Here is a 27127-nt window from a genome sequence, read left to right on the forward strand (position 1 = left end):
GAAATTTTCTAGAATACCCAATAAACTATGAACAGTGGTTGCTTCTAGGGAAGGGAGTAGAAGTCTGGGATGAAAAGAAAGCTTAGTATTTCCCCCATTTTTAATCTTGACACGTTTTGACATATAAAAATAAGTTATGTAACATATAGTCATTCAGTCCACAAATACTTGTTGAGCACCTACTCTGTACCAGACATTATTATTTTAGGAGCTTGAGCTATATTGGTGAATAAAACAAGGACTGCGTTCTTGAAAATATTTATATCCAGGTAGATACATTCTTATATATATTAAAACTAACCCCATAGAGCACCCAGGTGGCTCAGACAGTTAAGCGTCTAACTCTTGGTTTTGGCTCAGGTCATGGTCTCAGGGTCCTGAGATCGAGCCCCCCATCGGGCTCCACACTCAGCACAGAGTCTGCTTGAGATTCTCTCTCCCTGTCCCTCTGCCCCTCCCCCCACTCATGCTCTCTCTCAAATAAATAAATAAATAAAATCTTAAAAAATAAAACCAACCCCATGGACCCACCTAAGAAATGCATCACTCTAGTGCTGATGAAATGCTCTAGATGCTCCTAATCAATACCATCTGTCTATTCTGCCACCAAAGAAAACGCTGTCATGAATTGTTAAAGACTCATAAGAGTACCTAAACAATGCATTGCTTAATTTGCTTGTTTTGATATTGTGCTAAATATGTTCTTCTTCTTGCATTTGCACTCAGAATTATTTTTCTAAGATCCCTCCACATTGATATGCACAGCTGTAGTCCATCCCCTTCTGTTGCTTCATAGTGCACTGCTATGTGGCTTGCTGCAATTCACCCAGGATCTTCTTCACCTTTGAGAAGGTGTTTGCTATCACACACAGTGCTGCCACAAGCGTTCATATGTAAGAGTGTTTGGGACAGGGGAAGGTCTCACTGTTATGATTCAATGCATGTAATAGTTATAGGACCATTTGGATTTTCTATTTCTTCTTATGTCAATACTGGCAAGAACAACCCCCCCCACCCCGCCCCGTGGATTTATCCAGCTTGTCTATGTTTCTAGATTTATGGTCATAAAGTTGTTCATAATATTTTATATTTATGGTTATGTCCCCTTTTTATGTCAAGTGTTGTTTATCTGCACCTTCTCTATCTTGCCAGAGGTGTGTCGATTTCATTGATTTGGTCAAACAACAAACTTTTGGCTCTGTTGTCAGTTTGTTTTCTACATTCCTAATTTCTATTCCTATGGTCTCTTTCCTGCCACTTTTGTGTTTATTATCTTTTTAACCTAAGTCAGAGGCTTAGATGATTAATTTTCAGTTGTTCTTCTTTTGAGATTTCTTTTTCACTGGCTATCCACTGGTACTCTTTCAATTTCTGACTCCTTTCAGTTAAAAAATTAAATTAACTTTTTAGTTGCAAACCCAATGGCCCAGCATTGCCATTCCTTGAATGTTTCCTAAGAGGACCAAAACAAAGGGACAAAGACTGTATGTGCTGCTTGTTGCTGTATTGTTTGTAACAGAAAAAAACTGGAAAAAACTATCTGCCAGAGGGCATTTAAATGCATTATGATACATCTGGACTATGTAACAATGTACATAAACTGTTTCTATGTAATATTTGTAAAATGTATACTTTACAAACATTTAATGAGTTGTAGCTTTATGTAATGATAGAGAAAGATGTCCACAATATTTTATTAAGTGAAAGAGCAAGTTACATATAGATGTATACATGATTTTATTTTTTGTTTAAAAAATTCTTTTTTTTAAGGATTTTATTTATTCATTTGAGAGAGAGAGAGCACGAGTTGGGGGGAGCAGCAGAGGGAGAGGGAGAAGCAGACTCCTTCCCTGAGTAGGGAGCCCGATGCGGGGCTCGATCCCAGGACTCTGAGATCACGACCTGAGCCGAAGGCAGACGCTTAACCAACTGAGCCACCCAGGCACCCAAAAATTCTTTCTTTTAAAATTCACTGGAGAGCAACCTGGGTTTTAGTCCAGCCACATCCCACTTTCATGGTTCCTTAGTTGGTTCAATCACCTAAGCTGTGAGCAAAGTACAGTGTCTGTCTCATGGAGAAGAAATACAGGCCAGCGGGCGAGTGCCATGAGGGAGAAGTGAGGGGATGGGGAGCACATGGGAGGGGCTCCAGGCAAGTTCCCCCAGGGGATAACATGTAAGAACTCAGCATGCCATCCACAGGGGTTGAAGGAGGGGCCGAAAAGGCAGAGCAGTTCTGGGGGCAGGAGATGGGGGGCAGGGCCAGCGGCACCCACCCCGCCCCACCACTCCCTGCCTCGGACGACAGCTCCAGGTTCTCGTCCTCTCTGAGCTCCCATTCTATGGGGGGTAAAATAAGGGACCTCAACCAGTGATCTCCAAGGATTCTTCAAAGTCTGAGATTCTTTGCTGACATTCACCAACTGCAAGGGTGACACCAATGCTGAGTCCAAAACCCCTGGGGGAAGCTGGGAGCCTCTAGCCAAGTGGAACCCATCCCACGAACATTCCCTAGGCAGGGGGCCCAGCCTTGCTCTGAAGAAGCTCTCTATGTGTCAGTGGAATGAACGGAAGAGGGAATAAATGATAAAGCGAGTGGAGGAACTATGCTGGGAGCACGTAACAGAAGGGCCTGAGCAAGATTTTGCAGGAAGAGTTTTCTAAAATGGTTCTTCGAGGCAATCATGAGCTTGCCTCTAACACAGCCAAGCGCTGGGAAGAAAAATCAGCAGACAGGGCCCCCATCTCCCATTTGTGACAAAGCCGAGCCTTTCTGCCCACTGCCACTTGCCACTCCTGCTAGGTAATCAGATCGCTGTTAATTAATAAAGCTGTCAGGTGAACCATCCTCTCTGGTCATTAGTATCCTTCCAGAAAGAGAATCCTGCCGTCGCCACCCCATCCGCCCCTCGGCTGGCAGTTCAATTAACTTAATGCTATGCAAATGAGAGGCTCTTCTCATCATTAGCTTATAGCCCACGAATGTTAATCGCATAATTGGGCCTTCAACAGGGTAATTAGACACGATTTCGCCCATTAGTCTTACAAGGCTAATTATTGTTGAGAGGAGAGGGGGATGCTCCCAGAGCTCTGCAAGAAGGGGGGCATCTGGATGAAGCAATCATGGGGGGAGCTACCGCCAGGTACACCAGCCTCCCAAGGAAAAGGGGACCCTGGGAAGGCTTCAGGTGCTGGGCAGGACAGCAAGGTGGGCAATGGCTCACCGCCCTGTTGTGCTGGGGTGGGTAAAAAGAATATGGCATTTAAGTAAGACAACAGCCAGCCTGGGGCCAGGACGCCTGGTTCCAGCCCCCACTCACTCACAGTGAGACCTCAGTCAAGTTGCTTAGTCTCTCTGGGCCTCAGTTTCTCCCTCTGTGCAATTTGGAGGATGCACTAGATGGTCCCCAGGGGCCTTCTGGGATTGAAATGCATGGTTTTGAAAGCACAGAGCTCTGGCCGGGGTTGGGGGCGTGGGCAGGAGCTATGGAAAACCATGCCAACGAGTGGGAGGGGGCGTTGGGGGAAGCCGTGGGCTCCTTGAGCAATGCCTGGCTGTTACTGGGGTGGCCATAAGGATGTGATTGAGAGGCCCACTAGGAACCTGTGTGAGTCTGCTCGGGCTGCCACAGCAAAGGCCCCAGGAGGCCATTATGTGCTGAGTGCGCACTCTAAAATTCCTATGTTGAGCTCCAGCTCCCGGTACCTCAGAGTCTCTATGTGGAGACAGGGTCTTTATTTATTTATTTATTTTAAAGATTTTATTTATTTATTTATTTATTTATTTATTTATTTAAGAGGGAGAGTGAGAGAGAGGAGGAGCAGAGGGAGAGGGACAAGCAGATTCCAAGCTGAGCATGGAGCCTGATGCGGGGCTCGATCCCACAACCCTGAGATTATGACCTGAGCCCAAATCACAAGTCAGACACCCAACCAACTGAGCCACCCCGGGACCCTGAGACAGAATCTTTAAGGAAGTGGCTATCAGGGTGGGCTCTAACCCAATCTGGTGTCCTATACCAGGAGGAAATGTGGACACACCCAGAGACCCTGGGGACACATGAGCACAGAGAAAAGACCATGTGAAGTGTCAGCAAGAGGGTGGCCTGCAGGCTGAGGGGAGAGGCCTCAGAGGAGACCAACACCTTGCTCTTGGACTTCCACCCTCCAGAATGTAGAGAAAATCCATTTCTGTCACTGAAGCCCCCCTGTCTGTGGGACTTCGTTATTGCAGCCCTGGGACATTTTCTCGAGGCATGCAGCCCTCTCCTGGGATCTAGAACCCACGTTCCATGAGACAGAGGCCCAAGAGAGAAAGGTGGGGCAATGTCAGGGCCCCAGGATGCAGGCTCTGCCCAGGAGCTGCAACAGGGTGTTGGAGGGGGGATCCAGAGCACCTGCCCCCGGAGGGCGGGGTGTGGGGTCTGGAATCCTCAGAAACCTCAGAGCAAACAAGGCAGCAACACCCAGAGTTTCAAAATCTTGGAAAAAGTAGAGCTGAACTTCTATTTGTGGAAGACTTTCTTTAAAAGTTTTCCTTTTATTAAATAATGTCCGTGATATTTAGGAAGGAGAGCTTCAAGCTTTTAGACATCTGCCACCTGAATCTGGCAGAGGCCCAGACTTTGACAGCAAAATGTAGGTTCACTGGTTCAGCACTTTATTTACGCCTCTAAGGAAGATGGAAAATTGAAATACACTCTGATGTCTCCCAAAGTCTCCTTTGGGTAAAGAAAAACAAACATGATTTCTGCAAGTCATCCCCGCATCTTGGCCTCTTGCCTTTCTCAGGGAAATGACTTTAAGCTAACGGTCGAGCATCGCACCTGCCAAAAATGGGGGCATCTCCATCAGAACCAGACTCAAATGCCAACTACCCCGGGCTCTGCTCTGTTAAAGGTCACCTGTCATTCTCCACCCAGGCATGGAGATTGCACCGGATCTCTGATCACCGTGGTGGGGAAGGCATGTTGATCTTCTCCGATGTCTTATTCACCACCGGCGTAGGCCCGACCCTTACTGGTTGGGTAAAACCCACCGGACCCCTAATAAGAGCTTAGCATCCACAGGTGAGAAAGAGATTGAGATGTGCTTTGCCGGTGAAGGGCAGTGGGGGTAGAGGAGAGGAGGACATGAGGGGGTTTTCTGGCTGTAAAGGTTAGCAGACACTGAAACAGGAAATGGAGAAAAGTTGTTACTTTCTCCCAAAATGACACATTTACCCGGAACACTATGCTAAACCTAGAGGGTACAAACTGACCCTGGAAATCTTTCCTAGACCTCTTAGGGACAGCAGGGAATCTACCCGATTGCTGCAGGCACCACCGAGTGCTCTCAGAAAATCCTTAGGAAAACATTTTTACCTGCTTAATAAATAAATGGAGTTTTAATATACTCCAGTAAGACTGTTAGTGTCCGTCTTTAACTAAGTTACCACCGAGAAAATGGCACGAGAACCCTTGTTATACGTCTGCCCTGTCTCTTCCTAAAGATCCTCAAACACTCAGTGCCAACCAGCTCTCGATGGCTCCCCGCTGGAAGCTTCCCTGGTTTCTGGCCACCCACACAAGCAGTGCGTCTTCAGAATCCCGAGCTGCCACCTGGGACAGCAGAGCCACGCCTGTGGTCGCCTGGGCTCACGCTCTCTCTGGGAATCACTGTATTTTTATCCTCCGAAAGACCCGGAGGCTGCAGGCAAAGGGTTCAAAGGTAATGTACATTTTTGATGTCGTTGCTTCAAAAGTAATTGCTCTTATGCTCCCAAAGAGACGACAAACCTAGTAACAGACTGTCATAAACTAAGTTTTAACCCAGGAAAAAAGCAGCACCGACCTTTCACATTTGCTCAGAATCATCCTCACCAGACTTTCTTACACAAACACTGGAAATAAGTGGTAAAATGTCAACAGTCCCCAGGCAGGAAAATAATGGGAGAACCTTCCTTTTTCCACTTCAGTTCTTATTTACTGGAAGATTAAAATCTGCGGCTGCAGGGGTTGTGGGCTGTGGCCCTATCATCACCATTACTGGCCACGACCCGGGGCTCTAGGCCCAGGGGTGCACCTCCTTCTGCGCTCCCGGCCGGGTGAACCCAGCCACCGCCTCTGGGGATCACTGCCTGAATTTGCCTCTGACCCCCAACGCGGCCACCAAATTCCCAGAACCAGCTGTGATTTAAGTTTGCTACAAGGAAGCACAACCCTGCTCTCAGAGCTGCGGGCAGGGTGTGCCATCGTCCTGGGCGTCGGTGCCAGTGAGAATCACCGTGGAACCCGAGCTGGTGGCCCGGGGAAGATGACGCCTCCATCTCACGGTGAGGGGGCCGGGCTGTGCTGCATGGGGGCGGGTGGATAAGACAGCATGGACGAGGCAGTTCAGTACAAGAGCCCTAGGACACAGGGGCGCGCTCTGGAGGTGCTTTCAGAGACGCTGGCCGGCCGCCACACGGTGGATGAAAGGGCTGCAGGGCTGGCTGGCCTCTGGGCTGAGCCTCACCTCTTCAAGTTTGTCAGCAAAAGCGCGCCTCGACCGTGGAAGGTGGAGAAGGCGGAATTAGGCCAGGCTGGCTTGGTCAGTCCGCCCCACACAGGACAGGGGCGACACGCGTCTCATAAGCACTGTCTTGACCCAGTTTTGAAGTCTTGGCTAGGAACTCTCAATTCCCCCTGTGACGCAGCTTTCTGAGCCCCCACTCCAACCACTCCTCTTACGGGGCTCCCACACTCCAGCTGGGGACAACCCCTCTGCCCCGAGCTCCTGGAATTATTTAAATTAGCCAACCCAGCTACCCCTGCCCCCTCGCCATACAGAAGCTGCCTTCCACGGCTCAGCTGCTCTTGCCCATCCCCAGAGTGCAACCCCCCAGCACGGCCCCGCGTGGCAGCCACTTCTTTTTGGAACTGTAAGTAACAAAAAGTTCTGCCTTGCATCGGAGTGTCACTGTGTTGTGTCCAGCCATCAAAAGAATCTTTAAATCGTAAAAAACAACAGGGGACCAGTGATGAAAATCCCCATTTTTTTCAGGTTGGTTTCTCAGCTCCCATACAATCTGCCAGGCTATTCTAGCCTGAAGATCTTCCTCCTTGCTGGCTCCAGGGCGTCTCCAACGACAGTGCGATTTGTCTTTGTCTATTTGCTGAATCTCTCTCCTGCCCCCCGTAGCGCACTGCAGTGTCGGGAACAAGGAACTACCTTCCCCTGACCAGAGGGAAGCAGTCCCCAGAAGCCAGGGAGCCAGCCGGGGCCACAGAACCTTGCACCTGCTATTTTGGTGAGCTCCGATCTCTCTTCAGAAGCTCTGATCGCCATGGACAGGCTCGGGGTCCCCCGTACATTAGGAATCAGCACAGTTTGAACATATGGAGCCCCTGCGATGCCAGCTCTGCACGAAGTGCTTTCCTGCACCATGTCATCAAGCGTTTCCACCTGATGCCCTACGGGCCACTGCCCCTGTTGTCAGTTGAGGAAGCTGAGGCTCAGAGAGGTTAAGTGGCGCCCTTGACCACTGGCCCACGGGCCGTGAAGCAGGGTGGTCAGACCCGTGCCAAGAACTGTCAGGCACCTTCGGGGCCGGCAGATGGGCACAGAAGAGGCAGCTGTCCAGTGTCGCAGGGCAGAGGACAGCCAGAGAGGCAAGGCTGTGGTCCGTCCCTACTCCCACCCAGGCGGGTCACACTTTCTTTTTCGCCCTTGACCCCAGACACCCTGTTGAGACCATCGCTACTTCCTCCAAAGCTGTGGGGCTTGAAGCTAAAGCCCTAAAGCCAAGCAGCCTCTGCCTGAGGGGTAGGCCCTCGCCACACCGCCCCCGGGGAACAAAGTCGGCGGGACCTGGGGACCCGGTGCGGACAGCTGCGCAGCAACTCTGCTGCTAGGACGGGTCTGGTGGCTAACCAGTCCTTAAGAGAGATCTCTCTTCCAAAAACAAAGGCGCCCGCAGAGCACACGGGGAATGATATGTATTCCAGCCCATGTCTGGTAAACTCTCAGACTATGGCAGCGAGGCAGGGTCACTCGGGTTCTATTAGCTCAATTAATGAGGAGTAAGATAAGGCTAACATGCCGCTCGTCGGGCAGCTCAGCACAGAGCTGGAGTAATGGAGTTATTAACCTCAGTCAGCCACGGAATTGTGCTGCTGATTCCAACTCCATTTCCTGGTTCAGGCCTCCATTAATGGGCTGTTTATTATCCCTAATCCACGTAAGGATCAGCTGCAGGGATATGAGAGCTTCCTGGAAGGACCAAGTGATAATAAAAAAGAGAGAGAGTGGAGGAAGGCAAGAAATCCCCTCTATCTCGCATTTTAATTGTTTTCAGGTCCTACTGCTGTCCCCCCAAGAGATTGGAGCATCCTTCTCACTTTGGAACACGCTAGGAAAGGCAAAGCCATTATCCAAGGGTTTCTTTGTGCTGTCCCCAAGCAGAGTGTCACACGGAACTCAAAAGAACAAGCTTTGAAATCAAATTAGAGAGCTCTGGCCGAGAAATGACGTGCCCGTTCAGTTTTTTACTTTCATGATGCCATCTTATTCCATCTTATTCCATTCTCTAAAATTTAACATCATCAAAACCAAGAAATCAAACCAGCATTTGGCAGAAGTGTATTGACACCATTAAAGGCCCTAACTGTGATTTTCCAGCTTGCCTCGTTCCACGAAGGTCTTCTGGACAAAAGGGAGACTGTGTCTGGGTCTATTTCTGGGTTGTTCTCCTATCGCACATGGCACCAGCTGACTAAGGACTCACCTTCCCCGAGATCAGCCCACCCCGAGTCATTAAATGGTCTTCCGTGGGGAAGATTGTTATTGGAGAAAAAAACATTTTTAGGTACAGTAAGTTATATGTACCAACTCATTATGGGTAGATACAGCAACTAGTCCCTGAAGGTCATCCCTTCCGAGTATATTTGCCATTTTGGCTTCTTTTTATGTAACAGGAATTCAAAATCACATGAGTGACTACCATACATGTTTTCACGCCTCTGACCGTGTAGATGAATCTACAGCATACCCATTTGAGAATGGAAGGGGAAACTCGGTCCTACATTTTGAATGAGAGTTTGCCCCACCAGGAGAAACTGTTGGGGACCACAAACTGAGCCAGCTCACAGCGGCTTCCTGTATCCGAACAGCACGTTCCAATTATAAATCACACAGAGACTCATTCCATTTACTTTCTAGGACAGTGCTGCCAGAAGGTTGAAAGAGCAGAGTTTATTGCCCCATTTGACAGATAGGAAAACTGAGATTAAAGGTAGCTTTTTCAAGCTAGGCAGCTGGGATAAATGCCAATCACATTGCAGAAAGGATACAAAGTAACGGTTCAGAGCAAAGAGCTGGTTCAAGCCTGGTCTCTTCTATGTCCTCTGATGCTTCTCCAAGCCAAGTGCCTTTTACTGAACAAGCCTACTTTCTGGGTCTGTTGATGGATTAAGTGAGATGTAAAGAAGGCATGTAATTGGCACTCAGATATCATCATCATTCTTGTCAGGATGAGGATGACAATTCAAGACGAGGGGACAGGAGAACAAGAAGAGGCAGAAAGAAGGGGATTCTTGGCAGTACTAGCAGAGTAGCCTGGGACCGGCCTGAGCACCGAGCAGAGATGTCCTGGCCACAGCCACCAGGGCTGGCTTCAAGTGCCTGGCCCCCAGAAATCTGAAAAGCTTCCAGAGGCTGCACTTGGGTGTGGGATTCCCAGCTCCTATTGGCATGGCGCTGGTGTTGGCCAGCCCTGCTCCCCTCGGTGGTCTGCCCTCCCACTCCGTGGAGGAAAGGGCTGTGTGTTTAGCAAAAGCCAACAACACACCCAGAACCAGGTGGGAGCCAAAGGCAGGGAGTGGAGATGGGTCACTGCCTTCCCAGGGACAACCCAACCTCTTCTGAGCTCCTCTGGACATGGGACATCACAACCATCTAGTTTAAAAAATAATAATGAAAAAAAATCCCAAAGCACCACTCTCAAAGGAACCCATGGAGCAGTTTCCAATTTGCACAAAACGAACTGGGACACAAAGGAACTAATCTGAAATCTGGCCCTTAGGTGATTTCTTTCTAGCCCCCAAAGTTAGTCCCCTGAGAAAGAGGGAGACAGGCTGAGCCAGGATCCCCTCCTTTACTCTCTTCCCCAGGATTTGCGAGAGATGCGGCGGCAGCTCTGACCTCTGGCAGGCGGTGCCCTCAGACAATACAGGACAGGACAGGACAGGACAGGACAGGACAGGACAAGACCGGGACCTTGGCCGCCCAGCCACGGTGCAAGGGGTGTGGCGGTCAAGGCCACAGCTTGCCCCGCCCCTCCCTGCGGCACTGAGGGGAAGGAGGGTGCAAAAAAACCCAGCCTGTCTGATACACTGCAAAGTTCCCAACATCAATCAGAATCCTATACTCCCTCTCTATAGTAAACATTAATTTTAAAGGAAACGACCGTGCTACAAACTTGCAGCATGAAATGAATTATTTTACAGGTAGGCAGAGGGCAGGTTTTCTGGATGCAGCCTGGGATAGTTCTTTCTTTGTTTTTTTCTTCTTCCTCTTCTTCCCCCCCCCCTTTTTTTTTTACTATTATTATGTTTAAACAAACTTTATAGCCCATTTTATTTGTTCTCAAATAACTTTTTCTCCTTCTTTGCAACACATCAATTACTTGGTTGGCTTCCCTTACCCTGCGATGTTGGAATCCAGAGATTGATACTGCATGGCGGAATATAATTTAGTATTATGTGCCATGGGTTTATGAGGTAGGAGTCAAACAAAACATTGCGTTTGAACACTATCCATTTATTAGCTCTGAGAAGAGATTTATATTTGACAAGAAGACAATAACTTTGTTTTCTAATAAGCCAGAGAGGTCTATTTCTGTGTCCAACACAGAGCAGCTTCTCCTTCTCCAATAACTCTGTTTACCAGCATGAATATATTTTAATAATAAAATTGATATATATGTAAATGTAATCTAATTTCATCAAACCCTCCTAAAAAAAAAGAGCCTTTGTAGATTGTTTTCATATCTGAATTATAGATTTCTGTATCGTATTCCCAGATTGATTTCTAGGCTATAATTCTGTCGAGATTTCCTGCTGGTGTCAAAAACAGCAATGCCACAGCTAGAGTGCTTTGTAATTGGCATCATAACCGAACCAGAATTACAGCCCTGATATGCATCCCTTGCCAGGTGGGCTCATTTTAGAATATTTCTCGCTTTCTCAGCCTATATCTGGGCTTGAAGGTTTATGGCTAAAATTACCTTCTGAATTAATCATAAAAATGTTAATTGAAAGCTAAGGCGGGGGGAATGGGATAGTCAGATGTGAGGAGGAGAGAACACACCCTCGGTGATGGGAGGGAAATACGGAAAGGTGATTAAAACAGCGTGCAAGATTAAATCTGTGTTGTAAACAAACATCTTTTTTTCCCTGCTTGTCCTCTGCACTGGGGTCAAATAAATTAAATTAGCATTGTTTACTAAGTCTGTAGAAACTGATTTTATTCCGTGCTGAATGGAGAAATATTGCAAGCCGGCCCTAAATCAAAGAGGTTCTTGAATATTCTTCCCCGTGTGCTTCTGAAGAAACACCGCGCCCTCCCCTGTCGTTCTTGCTGTCCGGGCACTGTGAGAGAGTCAATAAATAAAACAGCCGTTTCCTCCCTCAGGGCTCAGAGAAATCGAGATTTCCTGGGGGGCCCAATCGAATCACATTGGTCCTTAAAACCTGAGAAGAGTCCCCAGCTCTGGCCAGAGGGAGATGTGACTACAGAAAGGGGTCAGCGTGTACAACGTTGTTGGCTTTGGAAATAAAGAGATCCAAGACCCAAGGGCAGCGGGCAGCCTCCAGAAGCTGGAAAAGGCGAGGAAACGGATCCTCCGCAGAGCCTCCAGAAGGAACGCAGCCCTGCAGACTATCGATTTTAGCCCTGTAGCACTGGTTGACCATAAATCTGTGTTGTCAAAGCCACCAAGTTTGTAGGGATTTGTTATAGCAGCCATAGAAACAAAACTAATATACCAGCTCACGCTCTTCTTAGGCCAAAGACAGGCCTGTTATTCAAAGACAAACGGTTTGCAAAATATAGCCATCTTGGGACCCACAGATAGATGCTGCCAAAAAGGGTCATAGAAGTTAAAAAGAAAAGAAAAGAAAAGAAAAGAAAAAAGGGGGAAAATAGAGAGAGACAATGAATACCCTTTGGAAGAAAAATTACACCAGGAAACATGAGCATGTTTTCAATAAAGATTTATCAATACTCAGCATAATTTAGGAAGAACAGGCTCTATGACATAAGAAATCAAAGGGGAAATGAATGAAAGCTAAGAGAGTTAAGGGGCAAAATGAAGGGAAACATCAAAGCATTACAGAAATGAAAAGCTAGGGGCAATGAGAAAGTAATGCAATAGAAATTAGTTGAAGTTATGATGAAGGACAGACAGGAAAAGAACAAGAAATAAAAGCTACTAGAAAAAAATCTTAGGGGCACCTGGGGGCCTCAGTCGTTTGAGTGCCTGACTCTTGGTTTTGGATTAGGTCATGATCTCAGGGTCGGGGGGTCGAGCCCCGAGTATGGCTCCATGCTGGATGTAGAATATGCTTGAGATTTTCTCCTGCCCTCTGCACCTCCCCCTGCTTGCACACTTGCACACATGTGCTCTCTCACTCTCTCAAATAGATAAATAAAATCTTTTTAAAAAAGATTTTGTTTATTTGTCAGAGAGAGAGAGAGAGCACAAGCAAGGAGGGCAGAGGCAGAGGGAGAAGCAGACTCCCCACTGAGCAGGGAGCCAGACATGGGACTCCGTCCCAGCACCCCAGGATCATGACCTGAGCCAAAGACAGACGCTTCACTGACTGAGCCGCCCAGGCACGCCCAAAAATAAAATCTTTAAAAAAAAAAGGAAGACAAAAGAAAAAAAATCCTAATTATGGAAAACAGACGGTAACTATCCAACATATACATAATTGGTTTCCTGGAGAAGAAAACCAAGCAAGTGAACCAGGAAAATAGTAAGATGTGTACTAGAAGAATATCCTCCTGAAGTAACATTCCAGAAAAATTCACCAAGAGAAGTACAACTAGGGCCTGCCGAGCATAAATGAACTTCAGGGGGGAGAGAGAGAGTGAGACCTCATGGGCACCCAGACAGAAGAAGCACACGACCCACAACGGAAAAGCATCTCCCTGCTCCCGGGCATTGCTACAGAATCAGAGACATCAGAGGATGGTGTGTAAACAATATGGGATGCTGACGGGCAAGAAATGTGATCGAAGGGTGCTTTACTTTGCCAGACGTTGTTCACAAATAAAGATAACAGAAAAGCACTCTCAAATATGGAAGAAGTTAGGAAGTCTAACAGGTGTGCGCCCTGGCTGAAATGAATCAAAGACAGTCCTTTCATAGGAAAGAGCAGGGGGGCCTGGGTGGCTCAGTCAGCTAAGCTTCACACCCTTGGTTTCGGCTATGGTCATGATCTCAGAGTTGTGGGATCAAGCCCTGCATTGGGCTCTGTGCTCAGCGTGGAGTCTGCTTGAGGTTCTCTCTCTCCCTCTGTCCCTCCACTCACTCTTAAAAAAAAAAAGGCAAAGGAAAGATGAATCAAAATTGGTAAATGGGGAGGCTGAATTCTGTAAACAGCTGGTGTTGAAATCTGAATCCACTTGAAGAGAGAGAATTAAAACCTCACAAGTGTAGTAACTATTGCTAAAAACAACATGATTGTTATATTTCTAGAAAGAAATGCTTGGTAGGGGTGCCTGGGTGGTTCAGTCGTTAAGCATCTGCCTTCGGCTCAGGTCGTGATCCCAGGGTCCTGGGATCGAGCCCCACATTGGGCTCTCCCACTACCCCTGCTTATGTTCCCTCTCTCGCTGTGTCTCTGTCAAATAAATAAATAAAATCTTTTTTTTTTTTTTTAAAGAAACGCTTAGTAATCTTAAAAATAAGAAAGCGTGTCAAAAAGACTGGGACTAAACAACTTGAGAATGTTGCTGTCCCCGCCTCCCCCTCCCTGCAGCGGAGAATGGACGGGCAGGGGTGAGGAAGGAGCACACAGGGGAGCACCTTCTCTTTCCTCTTCCATGTGACAGAGTCAAGATACTCTGTTTCATTTGAAAATTGATGAATTGAGAAATACAGCCCAACCATATATGTGAAACATGCAAACCATGCTGGAGACCAGCAGGACCCAAGCCAGAGCACCTCCTGCCTGGATTGTTGGGAAGGGGAGAGGAGAACAAACTCAAGAACAGAAGTCAAAGAAAACACAGACCAGAAAGAAAAGATGGGTGCCTGGCTGGCTTAGTCTCAGGAACGTGCGACTCTCGATCCTGGGGTCATGAGTTCAAGCCCTGGGTCGGGTGTAGAGATTACTAAAAAATAAATAGATAAACTTAAAAAAAAAAGATGGAAAACAAAGGAAACCATAATGAAGCATAAAATAAAGTGATAAAGGCAAAAATAAGGGGGATAATTTCAACTATTCAAGGAATAAAAAAGCAGGTTGAATAAAAAAATACTAAGCTTAATTTCATTCCGTCCTCATGACAACAAAAAATAAGGGCAGCAAAGTAGTTGGAAGTAAAAGTGAGGGCCACACAAGTGCAACCACGGGCTGAGTTCCAGGTCCGAAAGGCATGTGGAAACATGCCCCAAACTGTTTCCTCCCAAAGCCCCCCCAAAAAATGACAAGAGAGGAAAGCCTACCTGACACGACGGAGAGAACAGAGGAAGGGGACACAACCACAGAACATCTGGGGCTGGAAAGCAGGCGGACCTGTGACAACCAGCTCCAGAGACCCACAAAGGCTAAATCCCAAGTCAGCAGCAGGAAACGCTGAGAAAAACCCAAGGGTCACCAGCAAACCCTCAAAAGGCTCAGGCACAGGAGGATTGGATGAAACTCATCTCAGAAGGCATTAAGCCCCAGATCCCTTCCTCCCTCCACCTAGCTGAGCCAATGCCTCTTCTCCACTTGGGTTGAAATGGAAGGTTTATTCTCTAGAGGAGGTATAATCAGGCTGTTTGGGCTGAAGAGTGCCAAGCATAGCTGAGAGCCTGTATCTGTACCAATATTAGGGGAAATAGGTAAAAAATATGCAAATGGCATTGGGCATGCAACACCTCTTCCCACCTCCCCCTGCTTCTCCCCTGGACCTTGGTCTCTCTACCTTCCAGCAGGAGGCTCAGAACCTGAGCAGGACAGAGGAATTTGATGGAGGGTTCTACACAGATGGCCCCAGGAGATCACCTCTCCATGAAGACAAAGTCTATGGGCTCCACCCATGCACCTGTCCATTAGCGTCTTACTCCCCCACTCTTACACAGGAGCAAACCATCAAGGGTAACCCAATGTCTGAAAAACAATCAATCAAACAAAAGAATCCACTGAGAAAGAATGAGATCAAGACACACACAGCCTCAATAGGAACAGACATTGTAGGAGGGGAACCAAGCCTCCTTGAAAAAGAATGTTTTCAAGAGATAGAATAATCCATGAGACAAGATCAGGAAACTTTAAAAGGAACATTTACAGAACAAAAAAAGAGCTCTTGAATTTATAAAAATAAACACTACAGCCGCAATTAGAAATGCAATAGAAGGGTTGGAAGAGAAAGTTGAGGAACTGGAGAAAGTAGAGCAAGACAAAATAAAACCAATCACACACATGAGCAGACCAAAAAACTAAAGATATAGAATAAAAGAGAAAAAAGGTATTTTTTAAAAATGTAGAGGGCCAGTCCAGGAGATCTAATACCTAAGTAATAAGTTCCAGACAACAGGGGGGAGAAAGAAAAGAAAGGAAGGAAAGAAAGAAAGAAAGAAAAGAAAGAAAGGAAGGAAGGAAGGAAAGAAAGAAAGAAAGAAAGAGAGAGAAAGAGAAAGAAAGAGAGAAAGAGAGAGAAAGAAAGAAAGAGAAAGAGAGAGAGAGAGAAAGAGAGAAAGACAGAAAGAGAGAGAGAGAAAGAAAGAAAGAGAGAGAGAAAGGAAGGAAGGAAGGAAAGAAAGAAAGAAAAAGAAAGAAGAAAGAGAAAGAAAAAGAAAGAAAGAAAGAAAGAAAGAGAAAGAAAGAAAGAAAGAAAAGGAGAGACAAAAAGAAATCTATCAACAAAATAATTGAAGAGAATTTCCCAGGACTGAAGGACACAGGTTCCCAGATTAACCTCAGGTACAATGGAGTAAATTAGACCCATACCAAAGAAATGAGTGAAATTTTATAGTGAAATTTTAGAACCCTGTGAACAAAAGGAAGATCCTACCAACTTCCAGAGAGAGAAAAAAAGGTCACAGACAAAGGATCAGGAATCAGACTGGCATTGGGCTTCTTAATGGCAATTCAAAATTGCAGAGGGAGAGTGACTTTAGTTAATTCCTTGCCCAGGGCACCTGTGTCTCCCTTTGGGTCAGGTCATGATCCCAGCGTCCTGGGATCGAGCCCCATGCTGGGCTCCCTGCTTGGCAGGAAGCCTGCTTCTCCCTCTGCCACTCACCCCACTCGTGCTGGCTCTCTCTTTCTCTCTCTCAAATAAATAAATTATCTTTTTAAAAAAAAAGTTTAGGGGCGCCTGGGTGGCTCAGATGTTTAAGTGTCTGCCTTCAGCTCAGGTCAGGATCCCAGGGTCCTGGGATCGAGCCCCGCATAGGGCTCCTGGCTCGGCGAGGAACCTACTTCTCCCTCTCCCTCTGCCTCTCTCCCTGCTCATGCTTTCTCTCTCTCTCTCTGTATCTCTCTGTCTCAAATGAATAAATAAAATCTTTAAAAAAATAAAAAAATAAAAAAATAAAAAAAATAAAAATAAAAAAAAAGTTTAATTCCTCACCCAACCAAACTACCCCGCAAGTGTGAAGGTAGGTTCAGATGTGCCAAGTCTCAAAAAATTTACCTCCCAGGCAACCTTTCTCGGGAAGCTACTGATGGATGTGCTTGACCAAAAACGAGGTAGTAAACCAAGAAAAAGAAAATTGGGGGATGTGGAGACAATCTCCCTTCGTGGGAGAGAGGTGAAGAGAGTCTTCAGCGATTATTAACTTCAGGAAAGACAATAAGAAAGAAAAGGCAAAAGAACCCTGAAGGAGATCCTTCCAGCACAGCTGGCCCCTGAGGGCCGGTCTTCTGGAAGAACCACACGGCTGTGTGCTCGCACCTCGGTGGCCAGGACCCCCGCCATCCCCGTATGGCCGCGACAGAGACTGGGATACCGAATCCGCCTCGTGGGTACCGGCGTGAAGTGTTGTTAGGAGGAGGGGAGGCGCAGTGAACGTGGCTAAGTAACAGTTCCGTCACAGTCACTCCCGTCAAGACGACTTTTCACAATGAACACATGGCTCACAGAAGCCTTTAGGAACTGCGTAATCTGGCCCCAAATCATATAAAGCAAAAAGTGCAGGAAGTAAGAGAACAAGAAGAATTCATAAAGATGCAGTATAGGGGTGCCTGGGTGGTGCAGTCGGTTAAGTGTCCGACTCTTGATTTCCACTCAGGTCGCGATCTCAGGATCATGAGATGGAGCTCTGCGTCGAGCTCTGCGCTCAGTGTGGAGTCTGCTCCAGATTCTCTCCCTCCTCCCCTCCCCTCTCCACACATGTGCTCTCGATCTCTAAAAAATAAAATAAAACAGACCCATCTTTTCGAATACCTATTGAAAAATCATCCACAGAATAAAGTTCGATAATTCTTTTTTTAAATCAGAGGCTGTACTTCAAAAGTTCTCCATACTCTGCACTAAAATAAAAACTTAATAATTAGAGTTGAAATAGACAATGAGATGCCAACTCCCTGGAAACTTAAAAACTCTCCTAAACCAAATCACAGTTTCTGCAACAATTGACCCCAAACAGCCAGGAGCCACCCGATAACCAGCAGGGTCAGGTGAGGACCAACCTGAGAAAAGCCAAATATGTTCCCCGGGCCGAGCACACAGGGCGCCCCAATTCCAGGTCTGCTGCCCCAGGCTGCAGCCCCGGCAGGACATGCCCACAGCCGCCCCCTCCAGCCTCTGCCAAACCCAAGCGATGCGGCGACTCCCTCCCCAGAGCAAGCCCTGGCTAAAGAGCCTGTGCTTCTTTTCCTTTGGATCCCCTTCGTTTACCTCCACAACATACACAATATTGGTGTGCTCTCAAGTTCAAGTTCACAGATGAAGCACAGACTATTCAACAGCCTTGGACACTTGTTTTGGAACTTAGGGAAAAAGTGTTCAGCTCATACTGCATACCCACACGAAAATGACTATCAGATGCACCAAAGTTTCCAATGTACAAAATCAAAGTACAGAAACAATAGAAGGAAGTGCCCATTGATTGCCTTGGCACAACGATCCCCTGAGGAAGGCAAGGCTGGCTGGACTACGGCTCACAGGTGAGGAGGCTCAGGGCCAGCAAGGTGAGAGCCAGGATCTGAACCCAAGCTCGACTCCTGGTTCACAGGGCAAATGCCGCCGGTGGGTGGGAATGGGGGTGTCTACGAGACCTTCCACTTCAGGAGCTCCTGGGCTTCTTGTAAACCGCACGCTGTCAGATGGACCTTGTCAGCCGAGCCCCTGGGGAGAGGGTGCCCAGTGGCAGGGACCTTCCTGGAGGCAGTGTGGGCGGGGCTGTGGCCCCCCTGGAGGGGGACAGCTTACCTGTTGGGCTGGAAGCCCAGGCTGTTCAGCATGTGTGCCTGGTCCAGGTCTTTCGGGAAGCCGTGCAGCACCCACCCTTTCTGAATGCTGTCCTGCTGGCTCAGGCGCTGGCTCAGCACCTTCATGATGATGCTGTCAGGGACTGCAGAGAAAGGAGGGCAAATGGTCACTCTGTCATCCTGGGCACCGCTCCTGACCCAACAGGGGTCTGAGGAACGGCGGCAGTCTGCGGCCCATGGGTTTCCTAACGTCCTTGACTCTGGATTGAACTGGTGAAGAGTAGGGTTTAGGTGGACGAGGCTGCGGGTGCACAGGTCCCTCCAAGGTCCCAGCAATTGGAGGAGCGCGGCTGCCTGAGAAGGGAAAAGCATTGGGTGACCTTGACCTTGATCTTGACCCCTCCCCGACCTTGACAAGATCCCATGCCCATCAGCCGCCAGGGTAGTTCCCAGCCCTCCAGCAATATGGGCACAGTCCCCGTCCCCCCAGGATCCAGTTTTTGCAGCACACCAGGCCCCGAGGGGAAGGTTTAGCTTTCCTCAAATGGGACCGTGTTGGTGCCCTGGGTGCTCTCCGCTAATTTGCAACGCACAAGCAACACTTGCTTCCCTCCTTCCTCTAGTTCTCCCCTCCGTGGTGTCTAGAATCAAATCTCAAGAATTACAGCTCTAGTTATAACCAGAGACTGCAATACAGTCTCATGGAGGATGAGATATCGAGAAGCCTCTTGTTTACATTACCACAACTGACATTTTCCTGAAATTTATACCTCTCTTCTCAGACTCATTAAATGTCCTATGTTGCTGATGTACTGCGTTTTAGCAATTTGCACTGCATTTCCTGCACTTTGCACTCATTTTTCAAGAAATACTTGGTAAATATTACCAGCGTTTGCTATGGATGTGGCCCCGACAAGCTGGTTTCCTAGAGTTGCAATGAGGGTGTTCGACGGCTTCTCTGGAGAGGCCCTGTCCCCCTCCTACCAGCCACCCACGGGCTGGGCAAGTGGCTCTGGTACACACGTCTGAAACCTTCCCAAAGGCCCCCAGGCCACAGCCACGTGAACACAGGGGTAAGAGCTGCAGAAACAGCTGCTTTCCTCCATGGCCATGATGTGCTGCTTACCCCCTTGTCACCAAAGACCATCAACTTTATTCTGAGCGAGTCCCATTTCCCTGAATTTGTTCTTTCTCACATTTTTCAGCTTTTCTTCACCAGTCTCGAGGAAAGAGCAAAAAAGGGCTTTTGCTCTAATGAGAGCATCTGGCTCCCTAACATGAGCGAGAAGTGGATGCAGCTGATCCTGTCTCTTCCCCTCTTACACCGGCTATGACTCCCCAGTGCTGGGAGAATATGAGCAGTCACCCTCCCCGTGGCCAGCAGCCCCTGCAGTCTCTGACTCCTGCCTCCCTCCCAGGCCTGGTTCTGCCCCAACCCGCTCTGACACTCTGAACTTCAGTCTCTTCTGCAAACTGGGAAGGTGGGTGGGCATGCTCTGGGCAGGCGGCAAGGAGAGGGGGCTACACAAGGATCTGTGATACTGCTGCTTTTATAGGCAGTCCTTAGAATAAAACCCAGAAAACTCACCACTTAGTTCCCCTGGATTCCTTTCTCAGAGCAAGTGTGAGCTGAGAGCCTAGTGGTTCAGTGGACTCTGCCTGGCAGCAGTGGGACCTCCCTGAACCTCGGTGTCCTCTGTGACACCTGCCTCACTGGCTATTGTGAGGCCGGTAGATGGACTCATTAAAGATACCAGATCCATTAGAGGTCTTCCTCTGGGGTGGGGTGGGGTGGGGTGGGGAGTTATGCTTTTAGTCCCTTCCTAAAGTTTATCCAGATTCCCATCAGATGGCTAGGATGAAGCCTCTGGCAAAAATATGTGACCCTTAAATTTCAAACTTTTCAGATTAAATTTCAAAAATCCAACACCTGAGCTTAAATCTGACTTCAGGAGAGTGCTGTAGGTTTTAAATGGGCTTGCCTGTAGAGAAGGAGGTCCCCTAGGTAATGAGCTTGCCGACCAGTGATACCCTGGGTGATTAAGGCCTCAGTTGTGTTGGGGTGAGGGCTGGATTGGGCCAATATTTGTTTCTCCAACAGTCAGGCCCTATTGGAAAGCAAGCTGCGCTCCAGGGAGGCCTGAGCTCCTGACCTGCAGCCTGCTCGGGGCAACAGGGGGCTGCTTGTAAGGCTCAGAGCCCTGGAGATTCACAGAGGGAAGGCCCTGGAAGGTCATCCCCTTGACCTCTCTCATTTCAAAGTTGAGAAACCGAGACCTAAAAGGCCGTGGCTTAAGAGACCTCCACTGGAGAGAAACGTGACTGGAGGGAAGAATGGAAGACCAGATGGAAACACAAGGAGACTTTTTTTTTTTTTTTAAGATTTTATTTATTTATTTGAGAGAGAGAGAATGAGAGACAGAGAGCACGAGAGGGAAGAGGGCAGAGGGAGAAGCAGACCCCCTGCTGAGCAGGGAGCCCGATGTGGGACTCGATCCCAGGACTCCAGGATCATGACCTGAGCCGAAGGCAGTCGCTTAACCAACTGAGCCACCCAGGCGCCCCCACAAGGAGACTTTTTGTGGGGGTTGGCGGCAGGGGGGGTAGTTTGCAAAGATTTCTAGAGGGAATTTCCCAATTTGCATTAAAAGTTAAAATGTAAGGGCACCTGGGTGGCTCAGTAGGTTGAGTGTCTGACTCTCGATTTCAGCTCAGGTCATGATCTCAGGGTCGTGAGATCAAGCCCCATGTTGGGCGCAGAGTCTGCTTGAGATTCTCTCTCTCCCTCTGCCTCTCCCCCCAACTCACATTCTCTCTCTAAATAAATGAATAAATAAAATCTTTAAAAAAATTTTTTAAAGAAATTTAAAATGTACATGCCTTTCGACCCAGCAGTCGCATTTATAAGAACTCACACCTAAGATCTAATAGCACAGACAGGAAGAGGCGTGCGCACGAAGATGTCCATCTCAGTGTCACTTTCAGTGGTGATGATCAGAAACAATGTACAATGTCCGTCAGCAGGAGACAGGTTAAATAAAGGATGGTACGTCTGTGCAATGGGATACGATGCACCCTTCAACAAACCATTTCTACGCATACTAACTTGGAAAGAGGCCTCTGACAGAAGATCAGGGGAAAGAGCAAGTCAGCATACTGTGTGTATGATATGGTCTAATTTAAATATACACAGACACATGTACACACAGCATACACACACCCACACATACACACACTCCACACAAGAGTGGAGAGGCCCCTCTTACACCCTATGAATCAGACCCGATCTCTCACAGAGCTCAGGACCCTGGAGGCCAGAGAGGCAGGGACCCAAGCCAGTCTTGGGTCAATGAGCTTGCTGACCAGTGATACCCTGGGTGGTTAAGGCCTCGGTTGTGTGAGGGTGAGGGCTGGATTGGGCCAATATTTGTTTTGGCCCAGCTGGAAAGGCAGAGGACTCGGGAGACGCAGGAAGTGCTGAGAGCTCCAAGGAGGGGAAGACACGCATTTCCGGGAAGAAGGGGGAATGTACACTGATTACGACTGAGCCCCTCTTTTCAGGAGTCAGGGAAACACAGACCCTCAAGTCAGCACTTCTCAAAAGGGCTCACCATAATTTCAAACCGCTAATTATTGGTGCCTATTTTTTTGCCGCCTATGTCCCCACCTTCACACCACCCCGCTGAGAGCAGGGACCCCAGTAAAGTCAGGCACGGTAGAGAAAGGGGAGCCCTCTTACACTGCTGGCGGGAATGCAAGCTGGTGCAGCCACTCTGGAAAACAGTGTGGAGGTTCCTCAAGAAGTTAAAAATAGAGCTACCCTACGATCCAGCAATTGCACTACTGGGTATTTACCCCAAAGATACAATGTGGTGATCTGAAGGGATACCTGCACCCCAATGTTTATAGCAGCAATGTCCACAATAGCCAAACTGTGGAAAGAGTCAAGATGTCCATCAATAGATGAATGGATAAAGAAGATGTGGTGTATATACAATGGAATATTACATAGCCATCAAAAAATGAAATCTTACCATCTGCAACCACGTGAATGGAACTAGGGAGTATTATGCTAAGCAAAATAAGTCAATCAGAGAAAAAATTATCATATGATCTCACTCATATGTGGAATTTAAGAAACGAAACAGACGAGCATAGGGGAACGGAAGGAAAAATAATATAAGACGAAATCAGAAAGGGAGACAAACCATAAGAGACTCTTAGTCATGGGAAACAAACTGAGGGTTGCTGGAGGGGAGGGGGTGGGGGATGGGGTAACTGGGTGACGGGCATGAAGGACGGCCCATGATGTAATGAGCACTGGGTGTTATATGCAACTGATGAATCACTGAACTCTACCCCTGAAACTAACAATACACTCTATGTTAATTAACTGAATTTAAATAAAATAAAATTTAAAAAATAAATAAAGTCAGGCACTGTGCCAGCACACGGCAGGTACTTAATAAACACTCTGAATGAGTAAATGAGTGGATGATGATCGCAGGAGTGAGTGAATGGTACCATTTCCCAAACCAGAAGGCTCTTTGGTCCCTTCCGTGTTTGCTGTGGAATGAGGGATTGTCCTTCAGAGCACAGAACCAGGTCCCAAGGCAAGGGGAGACCACCACACCCGGCTCTCAGCCACCCCTTTGGGCTACAGCATGACCCACCCACGGATCAAGCAGGCAGTCCCAAGAATGTGAGCTGATGTCTGGGCTATTTCAGAATAAAATCCTGTTGGGGGACATGGAGGGCGGCCTTCCAGGGGGGGTTCAGACACAAGGTGGCACGAGCTTGGGTGGGTTCATGGGACTGGGATGGGTCCCTGCATCTTCCTTTTTTATTCTCTACTTTTCACGCATGTTTAAAGGCTTCCATTTAAAAAGCGGGGTTTTGTTTAAAGAAAATTATTTAAATGCCTACAGGAGGTTGGAATGGCCACTGTGAAAGACTGTCTGAAAGGGACAAAGGATGCAATCTCCCCGGAAGGCCATACCCGCCCCCATTAGTGGCTCTCGCTTTGGGGGGACCAGGGTGCTGGAGGGAGCCTCCCCCCCATTACTACACCAGCTCCCTAGAGGCTCTGCCCAGAAGGACCGCAGCAGCAGGCTATTTGCCAGATCAGCCCTTCTCGGGTAATCCGGGGAAGTTGCTCAGACCCCCGTCTCCCACAAGGCCGGTAGGCTCCGTCCGTCAATCCGTAGGAGCTTTCGGAGGGTCCCAGCGTGGACAGATCTGCATAACACTAAGGGTGTCCTCTGCAGAGATGACCATGGTACTCCCCCAGCGGGGGCTGGGAAACGCAGCCAGCAGATGAAACAAAACACAGCCGCCTCTGGACACTGCCTCCCAGGCCTCCCGCCTCCCTCTACCTGAGCAGCCTCCCTGGCTGGGCTGGGCAGGCCCAGGGTGCGCCTTTCCCGGGCCCACCCCTGTGCCCCAGGGCCCCTGACCTTTGTTTGGCTGCCGCCTTTCTTTTCCTGAAGGCTATCGACTCATTTTCCCAAACCCTCAAGGCCTGACCAGCTGGTTCAGCAAAAATGCAGCTTTTCGGAACAAATCTCGCTGGCTGTGTTCTGCTGAAAGTTTAAAGTCTCCTTGATACTGCGGTCCATTTACCCTTTATCCTCGTCTCAGAGATTTTCAGTGCGGTCTAAAGTCTTTCTCCACTGAGTGAGGCGCCTCAGGCTTGATTTCTGGGCTTGACAGTTAACATCTCACCCTGCCGATAAGCTACTGCCGAGGGCTACCTCTCCAGAAGGTCCTGTCAACCCTAAATTTAGCAAAGTGCAACATATGAATATCCCATTATTTCATAAGGCCACATCACATGGTTTTTCAGGGTGGTTTTTTGTTGTTGTTTTTTTTTCTCTGAAGATCTTCCATAAAAGACGGCAGCTCTCACACTGACCTCGAGGTTATTAAAATCTCAATCCATGTATCCCTGCCGGCTGTGTGTGCTTGGCACAGGGTTGGTGGGGAGCCACGGGCCCAGATGAGCGGCTCCCCGGCCCCGCACGGGTCCTACCGGTCTCCCACCACTCTACTCAGGACACTGGGCCCACCCTCTGTCTTGAAAGGAAGGCATTGTTGTTAAAAACCCAGCCCAGTCAAGCTCCCTCTTGCACATTAATCCGGACAGGAGAAAGTGGCAATTGAGGAGGGGCGCCCATGAGATGCCCGGAAGGATGGACTCCTTCCCCGGCTGGGGGTCTGACGTCCGTCATCCTCAGAGAGCTGCTGCGTGGGAGTCGGGGAGGGCCTGGGCAGAGATTTTCCAGGGGAAACTGGAGCCGAGCGGGGGCAGAAGGGACTGGCTCCAGGCCCTGCTAGGTAGGCGCCCTCCTGCTGCGCCACACTGCCCCCTGCTGTCCATGTCCTTGCATTCCTGCACTCGCTGGCCGGTGAGGGCCTGGACCTGGGACTCGCTGGAGGAGAGGGCACGAGGGGGCCAGGGCTGCTGGAGGTGACCCTAAAAGGCCAGGGCAAAAAGTGGAGAAAAGAAAGTTGCTCCCTCAGTCAGGGCTTATAAGGAAAAAAGACCTGAGATTGCTGGATATGCCCAGAAGAAGCTCTTTACCCTCCCTGCCACCAGGGCAGCTCAGGAAGAGCTGAGTGCCTCATCACTCACCCTACACACTGCAGGCACACACCCTTACACCCTCGCTCAGAGACCCACTTCTGTCTACCACACACACGCCTACATGCACCCTACACACATACACCTACAGAGACACGCACACTCTCATACCCATGTACTCACCTACAACACTCCTGCATGGCCCCCACACCTAGGACACGCCCCACGCCTACACTAGACACACAGTACCCCGTTACACGCACGTTTCCACACACACCTATATGTACCCCATGCCCAGCACGTACACCCTGTACCCTACACCTGTCTACACCCGGTACATGACACACCACCCACCCTGGCCTACAGACACACCCCACAACCACCCCGTAGCTTCCTTCCCTCTTCAAGAGCACCCCCCCTTGAAATCGAGGTGAAGGTGACATTCAGCCGTCAGCATTCACTGAAGACTCAGAATGTGCTTCTCTTCCCCCTTCCCGACATCCCAACACAGCTCCTGCCTCCTGCTAGCTGCCGAAGGGAACAGGTGGAGGGGGGAGGTCTTGGAAAGGACCAGGACTGTGAAGGAGAAAGGGCTGCCTCTGTTTCTGTTTTTCGTTTCCAGCTTCAAGCTTCGAAGGCTTGAAACAAATGGGGCTCCCACCCCCCACACCCATTTCTTGGCCCAGGACGTGGGTCCCTCTAGTCGCTCTAGAGCCCCAAATTACTATCACTGTAATTCAGCAAAACTAAGCTACCATTTCCGGGTGACCTTTGCCCCCCCCCCCCCACGGTACTGATTCCTGGTGGCCGAGGCCTGCAAGCCCCCCTCGCTGCCACCGCCACACGGAAAATCAGAGCCTCTGAGAAAGACCGGCAGCGCCAACCCCACCAGGACCCGGGCCAGGTGGTCCGTTAGTGATGCCATTTGTTTATTATTTACTGCCACCTGCTGGCCGATCCTGGAAGCTGCGCCCAAAGTGAGCACTTAAAATGATAAACAGGACCTTTCTAAACTCTGCACGGGGAAATGAGGAGAAACCGGATTGTTCGAATTGTTCACACCCTGCAAGTCTTCAGCGGGGAGCAGGCCCACTGGATAGTTTGCCGCCTTGGTAAACACAGGTCACTTGCTCCAGACAATCTCTTGTCTTGGTGGGCACAAGATGGAACAGACATCTAAGACTCTTTATGTTCCCAAAGTCCATATCCTAACATCTACGCTGCTTAACAACAGCATTTAAAGTTGCTTGGCAGACACTGATGCCAGGAAATAACAGATTTTTTAATATTGGATTTTTTTTTTCAGGTCCGGAGAACTACATTAGCCCTGGGGCTCTTACCAATTAGGAGGATATTGCACACTGCTCATCCCTTGAAGGACGGCTGCCCCCCTTTCTATCACTCCCCTCTCTGCCTACTTGGGCGAAAAGCAAAGGCAAGATGGGGGTGCTCACACCCCACGGGTGCATCCTGGCTGAGAGGCGGAGCCTCCCGCAGTGCACACTCAGTTTGTCTACTGAAGTTGTAGATGAGAAAAAAAAAAAAGACCATTTAAAAATAGACATTCCTCTATAAATAAATGGTGCTTCACTTAGCAAATTAATAGGACTTTTAGAAAATGCTCACTTAGGCACACTGTGAACCCGTTTTTCTGGGATGGAAAAGATACGGCGGCACATTAACTAACAAGCATGTGAGCTTGGCTCTGTCCTAAGCACGTATTTGTTCGAATATAAGTACTAATTCATGTGATCTTCCTAAAAGCCCCATTTCACAGATTAGCAAACTGAAGCCCAGAGAGAAGTAGTAACTTGCCCAAGGCCACGCAGCTAATAGCTGAAGGAGCTCAGATTTAAACCCAGGCAATCTTGCTAAAGCTAGGACATTTGCTCAGTCTCTGTGCTCTCTACCTGCCTCTCAGGGGAAAGAGCAG

At 48.5% G+C, this 27127-nt stretch overlaps 1 protein-coding gene across 2 annotated transcripts in view; it reads right to left on the reverse strand.

The window, feature by feature from the left end:
• Nucleotides 1-27127, reverse strand: part of AK8 (adenylate kinase 8) — a 115251-nt gene that overhangs the window by 27577 nt on the left and 60547 nt on the right. For both annotated transcript variants that reach the window (XM_044920645.1, XM_021691542.1), the window contains one exon: nt 18613-18754. In XM_044920645.1, coding sequence (XP_044776580.1) covers nt 18613-18754 — 142 coding nt within the window. The remainder of the gene's footprint in view (nt 1-18612; nt 18755-27127) is intronic.

Source organism: Neomonachus schauinslandi, chromosome 13, assembly GCF_002201575.2.
Source record: "Neomonachus schauinslandi chromosome 13, ASM220157v2, whole genome shotgun sequence".
In the NCBI taxonomy this organism is placed as follows: Eukaryota; Metazoa; Chordata; class Mammalia; order Carnivora; family Phocidae; genus Neomonachus; species Neomonachus schauinslandi.